The sequence below is a fragment of the Mastigoproctus giganteus genome, chromosome 4 (genome assembly GCF_048544385.1).
Source record: "Mastigoproctus giganteus isolate SK-2022 chromosome 4, ASM4854438v1, whole genome shotgun sequence".
Taxonomy (NCBI): domain Eukaryota; kingdom Metazoa; phylum Arthropoda; class Arachnida; order Uropygi; family Thelyphonidae; genus Mastigoproctus; species Mastigoproctus giganteus.
Genome location: NC_143578.1, coordinates 75,861,655 through 75,875,352, shown reverse-complemented (window position 1 = coordinate 75,875,352; position 13,698 = coordinate 75,861,655). Strand labels below are relative to the sequence as shown.

General features: G+C 36.3%; 1 protein-coding gene across 1 annotated transcript; it reads left to right on the top strand.

Annotated features, from left to right (window-relative positions):
* The first annotated feature begins 1,773 nt into the window (after positions 1-1,773).
* On the top strand, positions 1,774-5,694 carry LOC150086845 (tonsoku-like protein). Its single transcript, XM_090372295.1, has 2 exons — positions 1,774-3,037; positions 3,215-5,694. Exons 1-2 carry the CDS (start codon positions 1,783-1,785, stop codon positions 5,692-5,694), a joined length of 3,735 nt encoding a protein of 1,244 aa, XP_090228421.1. The 5' UTR covers positions 1,774-1,782.
* Positions 5,695-13,698: the final 8,004 nt, after the last annotated feature.

Below are 13,698 nucleotides of genomic sequence, written 5' to 3'. Positions count from 1 at the left end.
CACTGGATTAATATACACTATCCAGACAAAACATTACGACCACGTACCCAATAGTGGGTATGTCCTCCTCTTGCGGCGCACCGTAGCCAGGTGGGCAGGAGCAGCAGTGCGTAGCACACGCTTCTTGATTAGATCGCGGTTCGAGCCCGTGACCACCAAATACGGAGGATGCGGAAAGGTCAAGGAATGATCACCACATATCCCCGGAGCAATATGGCCTTAGTTGCTAATGCTCCTAACAACCAAAATAACAAACAACAAACAGCAATCCTCCTCTTGCCGCTAATACCTCCGCCACACGGCGAGGTATGGGCTCTCTAAGCCCTCTGATCTTTGGAGGAGGTATACTGAACCACGTGCGGTTCCCGTAGCTCTGCGACAGGGTGTGTTGGGATCCAAACGCCGGATCTGTCGATTCATATAATCCCAGAGATGTTTTATGGGATTCATATCCGGTGAACTGGGAAGGCTATCCTATAATGTCATTTTTATTTGCAGCTAGCTGGACCTAAACCGCTTACATTAGTGACTTATACCACATTGTGCGTGTGTTCTGTGGTCGATTTACTTCTTTGCTGGATGAAAAGCCCGAGTTTCCGGGAGAAAAAAGTATGCAATTCTTGCCTGAGAACGATTAACTCAGTCACGTTGTGAAAAAAGCCCAAAAAATTCCTCACGTCTTTGATGGGATCGAGACTGAGTGTTTATATGCACTGTGCTACCGCGAGGGCAACTGCTAATTAAATTCAATGGATTAAATGCTCACTACAGAAGAACTGTGCCTTCACAACGAATTGCCGTGGTATTGCACTACTTCCAATGACATTTGTTTGAAACTTAGAGCGTGCAATTGGCAGATAAACCTTTTAGAAAATATATTACATCGCCAAATGGCTAATTTAGCCATTCTATCATCTTTTAAATAAATGGCAGACCAACCTTTTGGTGACGTTATTTTTTGAGGAGAGTGCCGTAATTCGTTGTGAAGACAAAATTTGTTCTGCTGTGAGTATGAAGTGCGAGTTGAAGACCGAAGCAACTCCTGACCACGTTTAAATCGTACCGGTTGCAAAGAAACATCAGAAATAATCCGCCAAACTTTATATAGTTTAATAATTATTTTACATTATTTGATTTGTATAATCTCTTGATTTTACCTTTATAAGTTAATTAATTTAATATTAATAACTGAACTAAATTAATATTAATTAATTAATTTGTTAATTATTAATGAAATAAACTCATAATTTCGTTTATTTAATAATAATTATTATTATTAGGTATTCCCTTCAAGTAAATAAATGGTATACAGTATGTTTATTTTTAATATTCTTTATATTGAAGTCATTTTGTCCCCTGATTTGAAAGAGGTAACTCTAATTTAGAAGGCAATATATTTGGAATTGTATAGATGTGCAACTGTATCCACCAGGGTGTGCATGAATATACATGTGATCACAGAGTTGTAACGTCTAGCTTCTCTGTGTATGCGATTATGTCTGATTTGAAGCTTATTTTAGCGGGGTTTTATTTTAATTTCATTATGCTTATATTAAAGAAAACTGTATCTTTAATGTTACATGAGTTATGATTGTGATTAGTTTTCGTTGCTTTTCCAACTTTTTTTAATGCATTTTGTGCGGTGCAAAGTTGGAGCGTTTGTACAAAGAAATAAAAGAACTCTAGCTAAGTGTGAATGGCTATGCGTATATTAAAGAAAACTGTTACTTGAGTTATGATTGTGATTAGTTTTCTTGATACTTTTGACTTATAAATTCTGTGATGCTGCCAGAGCTGGAGCGTTTGTACAAAGAAAAAAAGAAAGCTGAAGCTAAGTGTGAATGGCGGGAAGTTGCTACTATTTGCAATTATATGGGTGAAATTTTATGTCGTGCTGGACGCTTTGAAGAGGCACTTACTGCACACGAAGAGGAACTTAATTTGAATAAACAATTAGCCGATATTCTGGGTATTGCGGTTGCACATAGGCGCATTGGTGAGTGCCTAAGTGAGTTAGGCCGGTATAAAAAATCTTTGAGCCACGTTAAGAAATATCTGGAACTTGTTGTAGATCTGGGAAATACAGTTGAAGAACAACGAGCATGGGCTACACTTGGCAGAATATATTACTTTATTTATCAGCACCATGTGGAAAACACTGCCACCACATCATCTGATGATAGTGAAATTGTTGTCACTCTACTTAACAAAGCCGAACAAGCATTTTTGAAGGCTGTAGATTTGGCACACAAATTGAAAGATAAACTTTCAGCAAAAGAATATGCAGAAATGAAGGGGCGATTGTTACTTAATCTTGGCCTAGTTTATGACCAGCGAGAACGTTTATCTGAATGCGGAGAGAGTATTCGTCATGCAATTTTTCTAACTAAGAAGCACAACCTTACAGAAGATCTCTACAGGTGTCAGTTCTCATTAGCATCAATATATCAGCGTAGAGGACAGCTAAATATAGCATTGAGACTAATAGATGAGGCAATTGCATCGGCAAAAGTGTTACGTGATAAATCAATTATTTGCGAGAGTTACCTCTTGAAAGCACATGTTTTAGTTACATTGAAAGATTTTGATGGTGCTAAATTATATTTAAAAAGAGCTTATAAAATAAACTCACCTGTAGCTGAAGACAGGGACAAAGCCGAAAAACATTTAAAAATTGTAACAGGATTATGCATTTACCAGGCAAAATTAATTAAGTTAAATCAAGATAATTTTGAAGAAAAAAGTGGTTTATTTGAAAAATTAGGTGATGGCTTAGCCTCCTTAGGGATGTTTAAATTAGCCCTGCAATATTATTATAGCCTGCTTGATTGTAAAAAATCTCTTAAAAAGGTAGATGAGGAACTAGCACCAGTTTATTATTCTTTGGCACAAACATATTTGGATGATAACAAATATAAAAAAGCTTTGGAGTTTTTTCAAAGAGAATTAGATTGTTATAAACATAATTATGAAGAACAGATTAAAACATTACTTAGAATAGGTGATGTGACAGAACAGCAACCAACCTTTGGCAGCTGTGAGAAGTTTTACAATGATGCATTGTCATTAGCACAGAAAATAGAAAATCCTAAACTTCAGGTGTTATGCCTGAACAGAATACAGCAAATTCAAAAAAATTCTGGAGAGAAAGAGAAATTAAAAGAAATCACTGAACAGTTAGCCTTATTGAAAGAACAATATAATTCATTTTCAGATGATGAGATTTCAGATATTGAGGAAAGTCAAGATCCATTTCCAGATATAGACATGGAGAATCTATCTAGCTGCACAGATAGTGAGACAGAGGAAATGCCAGAACGGAAGCGGAGAAGCAAGCGGCCTGAAGCTAAACGAAATGAGCTTGGAGAGACACCACTCCATCGAGCATGTATTACTGGAAACTTCAGGATGGTAAAACAACTTATAGAAAGTGGCCATCCTGTAAATCCTCGTGATAACTGTGGTTGGATACCACTTCATGAAGCATCTAATTACGGATATAGTGAGATAGTAGAATATTTACTGGAACATGGTGCATGGATTAATGACAAAGGAAGTGAAATGTGTGAAGGAATAACACCTCTTCATGATGCAGCATCCTGTGGGCATGTTGAAGTAATGGAAGTACTTATTGATAAGGGTGCTTCTGTTACAGCTATTTCCAGCAAGGGAGAAACTGTCTTAGATAGTTTATTGAAATGGAGAAAGAGAACTGAACGTGATCTGGATGCTTCAACACTTGAAGAATGCAAATTTATGGAAAAAAGGCTGCATAGTTTGATGAAAAAGGTAGGTCAGGTAACAGAAAGTAATTTGCATCCTGAAAAAGTAGTGCCTTCCTTCTCACAAACATCCGAAGTGTTCAGTACTTCACAAGATGCAGTTTCAGATGTAATTGAAGAATATTTTTCTGATGATGAATATTTACATTCAAATCCTTATATACCAGAAACTGCAACAGAGAACTGGAATGATCCAGATAAAGCAAAAGCAGAATACTGTGCTGCTATATCTTCTGTTAGAAAGAGTGCAAATGATCCATATCCTCAGGTGCCACCTCTTCCAACTCATACTCCTGCTCTAATTGAAAATGAATTTGTTAGGGATTGGTTAGTAGATGATACTAGTAAGAGGAAACAGTTACCAAAACGAAAACGAGGAAACAGTGCTGATCATAATAAAGCAAAAGCTTTTTGTTCTTATCGGGAGGGGGAAGATGCTCTGTGCAACACTGTAACCCAGAAGAGCACAAAGGATAAAAAAAGTGAGAATGAACAGTTTCCCTCCAGTACCCCAAGCCACCATTCATTAAATTCAGATGAGTGTGAACAACCTCAGGCCATTATTACAAACCAGCAAGAAGTTCTAGAAGCATTTTGTGCAAAGATTCGCATAAAAGATAAATTAATCTTGATTCCTGTTGACATTCAAAATTCTACAGTCGATTGGTTAGCTAAAGAAGCAGCAGAGAGATACTTTGCCCTTACAGGTATTAAACCGGAAATAACGCTTAATACTGTAGATGGGGCAGTGATGTCACCTGGTGATTTAATCAGATCCCTTCTCAAACATGGTGAAGAGGTAGTTGCACAAATAAATTCATGGAACCTTCCTTCATTAACAGTAAATTATGAACAAGCTTGCCAGAGAATGAATACCATTCAGTGTGATTATTTCAAAAAAAGTCTTCAAGATTGTGAAGTTTCTGGTAAATTAATCTTGGAGAATGCTTATTTTAATCCTACCCAAATCAAGCCACTATTTTGTACGCTTCAGATGTTTGAGAGACTTACATGTTTGAACATTACTGATTGCCCACTGGGAGATGAAGGTCTCATTTTATTAGTTGATTGTCTTCCTAAACTTTGTGGCTTGTCAACTCTAATCCTCAGGTGCTGCTGTTTGACATCATTTGCCATGAATGAACTTGCAAATTCAATTACAAAGACAAATTCTTTACAGCAATTGATAAAACTAGATTTATCTTTTAACGTTTTTTCTGATGTAGTTTCTTCACTTACAACCATTTTGGGACTTCCTTCATTATCAGTCCTAAAACTATCAGCTTGCCATTTATCCAATGATTTATTTCAGGATAAGTCACTTTGTTTTGCTTTAAAAACTAAAATTAATTTACAGGAAGTGACATTTGCAAATAACCTTCTAGAAAATAATGCACTTCATTCCCTTTTGGATTCTCTCCCTATTAATTCCTTGAAAAAGCTGGATATTTCGCATACTGTTTGTCGTGAAGACCCGCACAAAGATTATTTTGGAACATTTTTTAAGCAACAGTTTCCCTTTCTTAGTTACTTAAATGTAAGTGGGTGTGAACTGCAAGATTTTGATCTTAATTGTTTAGCAAACTCTGTTGATTTGTTTCCTTGTCTAAAGGAATTGGACCTAAGTGCTAATCCAGCATTACATGCTGAATCGTTAATAACACTAATTTCCTCCGCACATAGGCTTAGTGTACCTCTTAGGATCTTGAACATTTGTGGGTCTTGTGTATGGACTACAGAAGAGATTGTAAATTTCTGTAATGTGCTGAAACTTGGTATACTCTTGCAAGTCTCACTGAGTGGATTTGAGATTGAAGAAAAAGCAATAGCAGTTTGGAAAGAATATTGGGGTGACAAAGGCACCTGTATGCATTTTCCTGGAATTATGGTGAACCTTGGAATTGAAAGATGATCATCTAAGTATTTATATCTGTGATCCTGTATCGAATATATAGTATATAACAATTTTTTGTTGTTGTATATTATATGCTGTTTTGCCATATAGAAATATGCATAATGCTGCCAAGGTTTATCTGTGATCTTATCTTACTGAAGGGTAAAATAGTTCTTTTATTTCATTATCCAATTTCATTACCACAATGTATAAATTAGCTTTGAAAATACATATAATGGTGTGTGTGTATATATACGTATGTATATATGTAAATATATAGCATTTTCTTCATGTAAAGTACTGTTTTGTATACAGTTGTACATGATGCAGCAGTGTTTGGAAGTGACGTTAAGTCAGGGTGTTAAATACATAGGCCATGCTTGTTATACAGACCAAGTATTATTAACTTTTGCAAGTTCATAAGTACTATACTTGTATGAAAATGCAGTATGTAGTACTTTAAATATGATACAATAACCTGTATAAAAATTTACAAATACAGATTATGATTTTGCTAGTTAGAGAATCATGCATTTATTCACAGTAGTCAATATATTAAAATACTGTAAATTTATCTCAGGAAAGCCACACTCGTATGTGCATCCTTGAACAATGAAGTTGCTGTGACCTGTAAATACATCTGAGTTTGATATCTATGCTTTAAATTATTGTACATTTTAATAATGCTGTCTAAATGCACATGTAGACAATAGTAAAATTATTAGGAAAGTTGTATTAATGGAATCTAGAATATTTTCATAGATATGGCTCGGTATAATTGCTATTAAGACTGTCTTTTATAAATTTATTTTCTTGAAATTTTTAAAAAAGGAAATGATCAAAAATTGCATTTCATAATCATGCATTGTGTTCTGTTATAATTTTATTGCTTAAAATTATTCTAATAAAACCAAAAAAAGTTTTAAAGTTATCACAATTTTGGAATTGTTTATTTAAATGATATGAATATATATGTGTATGTGTGTGTGTATATATATATATATATATATACACACACACACTCTCAGTGATCACTGAATTATGGCCCCATCCGTAATGGACTATGCTGCATAATCTACAGTATAAAAAGCCGAACAGCTTCCTATGCTATAGAAGTGGTAATTTGCATCTGGTCAAAGATAAAGCAAAAATGATAAAGCAGCAGCTATGGAATGTAGTAAAGGTACCACGAAGTTTCAAAAGGACATGTTGTGGGAGCTCGTGTGTCGGATGCTTCCACATCAAAAACAACGTCTTAGTTGCTCACAGCCCACTGTGGTTAGGTGTACAAAGAATGGTGTTGATGGTGTTGAAATGTTGCATTTTTTCCCAGACAAACAGAATCTTTCAAGATGATAATATGCCATGTTATCAGGCCTACAATATGCTGCTGCTGTTGTTATTGTTATTTGGTTTTTAGGAGCATTAGCAATTAAGGCCATATTGCTCCGGGGATATGCGGTGGTCATTCCCTGACCTTTCCGCCTCCTCCATATTTGGTGGTCACTGGCTCGAACCCCGGTCTAATCAAGAAGTGGGTGCTACGCACTGCTGCTCCTGCCCACCTGGCTACGGAGGCGCCATATACAGCATGCACAAGTGGTTTGAGGAACACTGAAGATATCACCCATCTTGATTGATCTCCAAATTCACCCGATTTCAATCCAATTGAACACCTGTGGGTTTTTTTTTGAACAGGAAGTGAGGTGTATGGACATTCAACTATCATCTATTCAAACACTGGAAAGCCTTGCAGGCAGCATGGCTGAAGATTCCTACAGATGTCTTCACGCATCTAATGGAGTCAGTGCCTTGGTGAATAGCAGCTATTATCCATGCGAACAGTGGCCCAACACAGTATTAGGTAGGTGGTCATAATTTAGTGATCACTCAGTGTGATCAGGAGATTGCAGCAAAACAGTAATGAGACTGAATTAAAGTAAGGCAAAATATGCACAACAAAAATATTTTCTTACTTGCCTTGCCCAAAATAGATCTCCAAGGGACTGAATACACCTGTTATAGTGTTCATACATGCTTTGGAAAGACGTGGAAATTTCGTCTGCTGTCACATTATTCTGAATGTCATAAACTATTAAATTGGCATCCTTTCAATCTCAATTTCAACTTTTAAAATAGAAAAAAAAAAAAAAAAAAGTCTGGTGGAGCCAAGTTAGGGGAATAAGAAGGGTGGTTTAGCACTGCAACCTGCTTGTGAACCAGAGATGTGTGCATGTTGTTGCACAACAGCTACTAACCAGACTGCTGCTAAATTTTGTTGTAAACAGTTGATTCTCACCAAAAAATGCTTCAATACTTCTCGGTAGTAGACACTGGTAAAGACCTTCATTCTGGAGTGAATTCTTTATAAATTATCCCTTTGTGATCAAAGAATGTGAATCAGCATGGTTTTGATATGTGATTTCTGGAAATGAACTTTTTTTTTTAGTTTTGGTGATCTTTGTAATTGCTATTCTGCACTTTTTCGTTTGGTCTTGGTTGTTGTTTGTTATTTGGTTTTTAGGAGCATTAGCAACTAAGGCCATATTGCTCCGGGATATGCGGTGGTCATTCCCTGACCTTTCTGCATCCTCTGTATTTGGTGGTGATGGGCTCGAATCCCGATTTAATCAAGAAGCGTGTGCTACGCACTGCTGCTCCTTCCCACCTGGCTACGGAGGTGCCTTTGCTCTTGGGATCATACTGGAAACTCCAACTGTCTTCTCCAGTAACAATGCTGTTTAGGTAACCAGGTTCATTTAGGTAACCATTAGCTGTTTGAATAAATTCTTTACATGCACCCAATCATTTGAGTTTTTCCTTATCACGCAAACAGCTTGGGACAAATTTCACAAATTTTCATCATCGTCAGCCATTTTCAATCCACTGCAGGATGAAGGCCTCTCTAGTAACTTTCCAGTTCCTTCTATTTTGCGCAGTGGTCATCCATTTACTACCCACAAACTCATGAATTTCATCTGTCCATCTCCGTTGTTATCTTCCAGGTTTTCTTCTAGCTCCTCTTGGGTACCATTCTGTTATTCTCTTAGTCCATCTGTCATCATGTCTTCGAGCTATGTGTCCTGCCCAAGACCATTTTAGTTCTTTAGTTTTGATAAGAATGGCCTTTACTTGAGTTTGCTGCCTAATCCATGTGTTTCTCTTCCTATCTAACAGTCTGATTCCCAATATAATTCGTCCCATTCTTTGCTGTGTCATCACGAATTTTGGACCACATTAATTCCTTGTTCACATTTAATTTGCTAGCATTCTCAGTGGCAATTGGTAGTCACTTGCTGGTAAATTGCACACTTTGTCCACAATCCAGTGCTACAGGTTGTTTTTGGTTGTTCACTTCGAGAATCCTCTGCTCCATCCTCTCTGCCCTCTTTAAAATGCTTAAACCATCAAAATGTTTGTGCTCCGGATATAGTTTCAATCGCAGAAGTTCATCATCATCATGAATTTGATCCAGCTTAGGTCTTTTAAGACCTGTTCCATTGTAGCTCTTGGAGGTGGTCTTGATCTCGCCATCATTGTCTTGTTTGTAGTTAAAGGCTAATTTTGGGATACGGTTTGGGTTCATTTTTTTCTGTGGCTGATCCATTTTTTCTGATACTGTTTGATGTTTGTCCATTGTTCCATTCTTTGGTTTCCGACGGTGACATTAGACCCAATATAAAAAAGCAACTAGGAACAACTGGTTCAGGTTGGCAGAACTGCCACCAGCAAATATAATTTTTAATTAATAATTTTTTTAATTCAGTCTCATCACTTTAACATAAAATAAACAATTCAAGTATGACAAGTGTTTATGGAAATTTTGTGTGAATTCTCTAAGCTGACTTCATTTTGAAGGTGTTTTCTGAAGTTCATCCTCATCCAATTTCTTTTGGAGTATATTCCAACTACCAGTTGATGCTTGATCAGTGTAGTCTTTCTGTCCACAGCAACTGCATCAAGTGTTATTGACTGTTAGTAAACATTGTGGTATTGGTTTGTTATTACACTTAAGACTTGTTTTTGTGTATGGTTGCCTGTGCATGCCCATTTTAAAATGCTGAAATGATCTGCATCTTACTCAGAACCATGGAAAATAAGAATGCTCTTACATAAAAATAATAGTAGAGGTCAACATTATGCACATTGCTTATTGTGTAGTTGTTGATACTGGAGTATCAAATAAAGGAAAAGGTGACTTTATCAAACATTGTAATTACTGAAAAATGTAAACTGAATCAAAGTGCATCCAGTTCACATAATATAGACTTTTTTAAAATTTATTTTTTTCAATATTGTTTTTTTTATATATATTTTTAAATAAATAATTTTTTATTTTATTATGTTATATATCCAAAATCCATATTTTGTTCTGAAAAAGTTTGTCCACCTCCTTGGATTTTAAATTGTGACAACCTAACACTGCCCTATCAAAAGCATTCAGATACTATCATGGTGGGAAATCAGTTTTAATGAATATTAATAAGGTGTATGTCCACCTTTGGCCTCATTTGCATCACTTATCCTCACTGAATGCTTTTGACCAGTTCTTATTTTATAGCAGGAATTTCATGTGACCATTCCTACTTCAGTGCAGTCCCCAATTAACATGTTAACTGTGACAATAGTGAAATTATAGTAACCTTATAATACCGTGATAAATCTGACTAAAAAATGAATAGCAAATGCTTAGAAAACGGTACTCACCTTGTATAAATCTGCAATAATTTTTTTTTGGTAGATGGTGGTTAAATTTAGGTTGGAAGAAGCATTAAAAAGAACTAAGGCGGGGAATGGGGTGAAAATATTTTAAACAGATTTTAAAATGAGTGCAAGGAAGTAGAAATGCAGATCTCCAATCCTTTGTTGTCATAAAGAGGTTAAAAGACATAAATGAACATGTTAACTGTATATTGCTGAACATGTTTGTAAAAGGGTTTTTAATCCACTTGGATGAAAAAAGCCACCTGACTTTAATAACTATTTTCTTCCAATTTGACAGAATGAAAACCAGATATTTTTGTCAAGCAACTATTGCAAGTGGCTGACTAATTTAGCCACAGTGAGAAGAAAGCCCAAAAATGTCTCTCCTCTACCCAAATCCAGATTGACTCAATCCCATTATTTTTGAATTAAGGTCAGCGAGTTGGTATGAAGCTGGCAGCGAGCATGTTAAGCCATAGAAGAGGGGCATATTGGGCAAGCCCTGATCTAGTATTCCAGATCATCCCAGAGATATTCAATCTGATTTGGGTACGGACTCCGGATTCGTCAGGACTTCGTTGGGTACGGACTCCATCACCTACAAAATAGGTTTTTGTCCTGCTCTCTGTATGCAGTGGAGTTCTATGGAACGTGGAGAGCCCATTTCCATAGAACTGTCAGAGTGTAGATACCACAGCATTGACCAAGATGCTAGTGTGTCAGAAAAAAGAACTACCCACCTCATCTGCTTATCCCCTCTAATAATCTAATCTTTCTTTAAATTTCTTCAAACTGCCCACTTCCACAACATGGAAATTTATTCCAACATTCAAACATCCTTTTTCAATTTCAGTCTATGCCCCCCCCCCCTTATGTCTATGGTCTGAGAACAAGTAAGGGTGCATTTAGTTTACTTAATCCATTTTTAAGCCTTACATACTTTAATCAGGTCTCCTCGCAGGTGTCTATTTTCTAGTCACTGCAGTTTGCTGAATTTAAGTCTTTTGTAGTAAGAATACCATTTTATGTCATTGACTAATTGTGTTGTTCTTCTATTCACTCCTTCCAATTATTCCATACCCTTCTTAATAAGTGTTTCAGAACTTATGTAGTTCGCAAGATGCAGTATAACCATTGCTTTTATACAATGAAATAATTTTCTTGTAGCATTGACAGAACTCTGTGCTGTCCTAGCAACCTGACTACACTGCTCAGGTAGTTATCTCTAAGACTTTATCATTCTCAATCACCTTGAATATGATACCATTCAATTGGTATGTTATTTTGGGTTTACTGCTGCTCGTATGTAGTAGCAGTGTGCATTTCTGGGTATTAAACTTCAATTGCCACATCTTAACTGTCTGCCTAATTTTTCTAAGTTTTGTTACACTTTGATTCATATCATTAACCATCCTGTCAGTAATTAATTGTTTGAACAAACTTCCATCTAGTGTTTTTGAAGTGGACAGTAAATAAATTTAAGGAAGGATTAGACAAATTGTTAGAGGGTAAGTACAGATGGGGTGGGTAGTTTTTTTTAATTTTTATTTATTTATTTTTTTTACTTATGCTATATAAAATTGCATCATTTGCCAATACTAATCCATACATAAACATGGGTTAGCAGCACTTTGGAATGCTTAATGTACTAGTGGAGACTGGCTGACTTGTGCCATGAAATTGGCTGCAATTTCTTGCCGTGCACACTTTAATGTTTTTTTTTTTTTATGAAAACTCCAAATATGAAAGGTGCAAAAACCTATAGTACTATAGTTCATTAGCATGGCATAAAGGAGATGGGGGGAGCGGCGGATACCAGAAACTTTGCTCTGGGGACTTAGACATGTGTTTCACCACTGAAAGCCTAGTGGTGCATTGCACTGGTTGAAAGTCATCCACCACCTAGTTGTTAGTATTAATAAGTATTGATATTAGTACTAGTAGTAATGTGCATTAATTGGAGATGGAAGTGGGGGGGGTGATGCCGGAAACTGCTCTGAAGACTAAACACGAGTTTCACCGCTTCAAGCTTCCAATAAGCAAAGTGATGGTATTGCACCAGTTGATGACAGGCATCTACCACCAGAGTTTTTCACAATGAATAAGATAAGTAATTTATTTTAAAAAAATCATTTTGTTACTGTCATGAAATGATAAATTTGAAATTTAAATGATTAGGCAAATAACTACATGATTTAAATTTAAATAATGTGGGAAAGCAATGCTCTAATGAAAAAAACTAATTATTATTATTATTTTTTTTTTTTAAGAAAATCCAAAACACAAGAGGTATTAGAACCTATAATACTTTAGTACCGTGCATGGGTTGGAGGTTGAGAAGGCGAAAGAAGATATTTGTTGACATTAGACTTGAACTTCTGTAGACTGCAATTTTCAGGAAATACGTATGAAGGAAGGTTGTTCCAGAAAACGGCAGTTGAATGACTAAATGAGGAAGATGAAAAGTTGGTTCTGTGAGTTTGAATTTAAAGTAAATGGATGTTGGCTGGTGGCAGCACGTGTTTAGACTATTCTGAAAGAGAGAGAGGGAATTATAGAAGCCAATTCAGAAGAACAGTGTCCATGTAAATATCTGTAGAAAAGGCATGCAGCAGAAACATTGTCTATGAGACAGAGAGTGGCGAGACTCTGTTAGAGAGGAGTCATTAATTAGCCTAACTGCCCTCTTCTGAATGGAATCTAGAAGCCTGAGAGAGGTTTCGGGGGCACCATCCCCAGATGTGGGAACAATGTTCCATTGTAGGGCAGATTTGCAATTTGTACAGAGCGAACAGCTGTTTGGAAGAAAAGTAACACCAAGAGCGAAAGAGAAAACCAAGTTTTTTAGATGCAGAGGAAGCAATATTTGTATAATGTGCTTGTGCCAAGAGAGAGATTAGAAGTCAGGGTAATCCCCATAAGAGATATATCATTTTGCCTAGAAATCAGAGTGTCACCAAAGATAAGCATGGAGCAGAAGAATCCTTTTTGTGAGATATAAGACAACTGAGTTTTAGAAGGATTGAAATCAACTAAGTTGTCTTTGCCCCACTGGAGAATTACCCTATAGATTGGCATTTAAGGAATTGGTAGCGGATATTTGAGAAGTTTGCAAGGTGATCTGATTGAGGTCTATAAGGCTCAATGCTGACGGGTTACTTGTGCTTGCTCAGGCTAAGAACCTGAGGGGGCATAGATTCAAATTAAGGAAAGACAGTTGTAGAATAGTTGTGTGGAAGTTTGTCTTTAGCCAACAGGTAGTTGATTTTTTTTTTTTTTTTTTTTTTTTATGAAAACCCCAAACACGAAAGGTATCAA

Excerpts from the sequence above, each read along its gene's own strand:
- LOC150086845 (XM_090372295.1), top strand. The coding sequence starts at position 1,783 with ATGCTGCCAGAGCTGGAGCGTTTGTACAAAGAAAAAAAGAAAGCTGAA. Across the intron at positions 3,038-3,214 it reads GCAACCAACCTTTGGCAGCT|ATGATGAGATTTCAGATATT; the intron begins GTGAGAAGTTTT and ends ATTCATTTTCAG.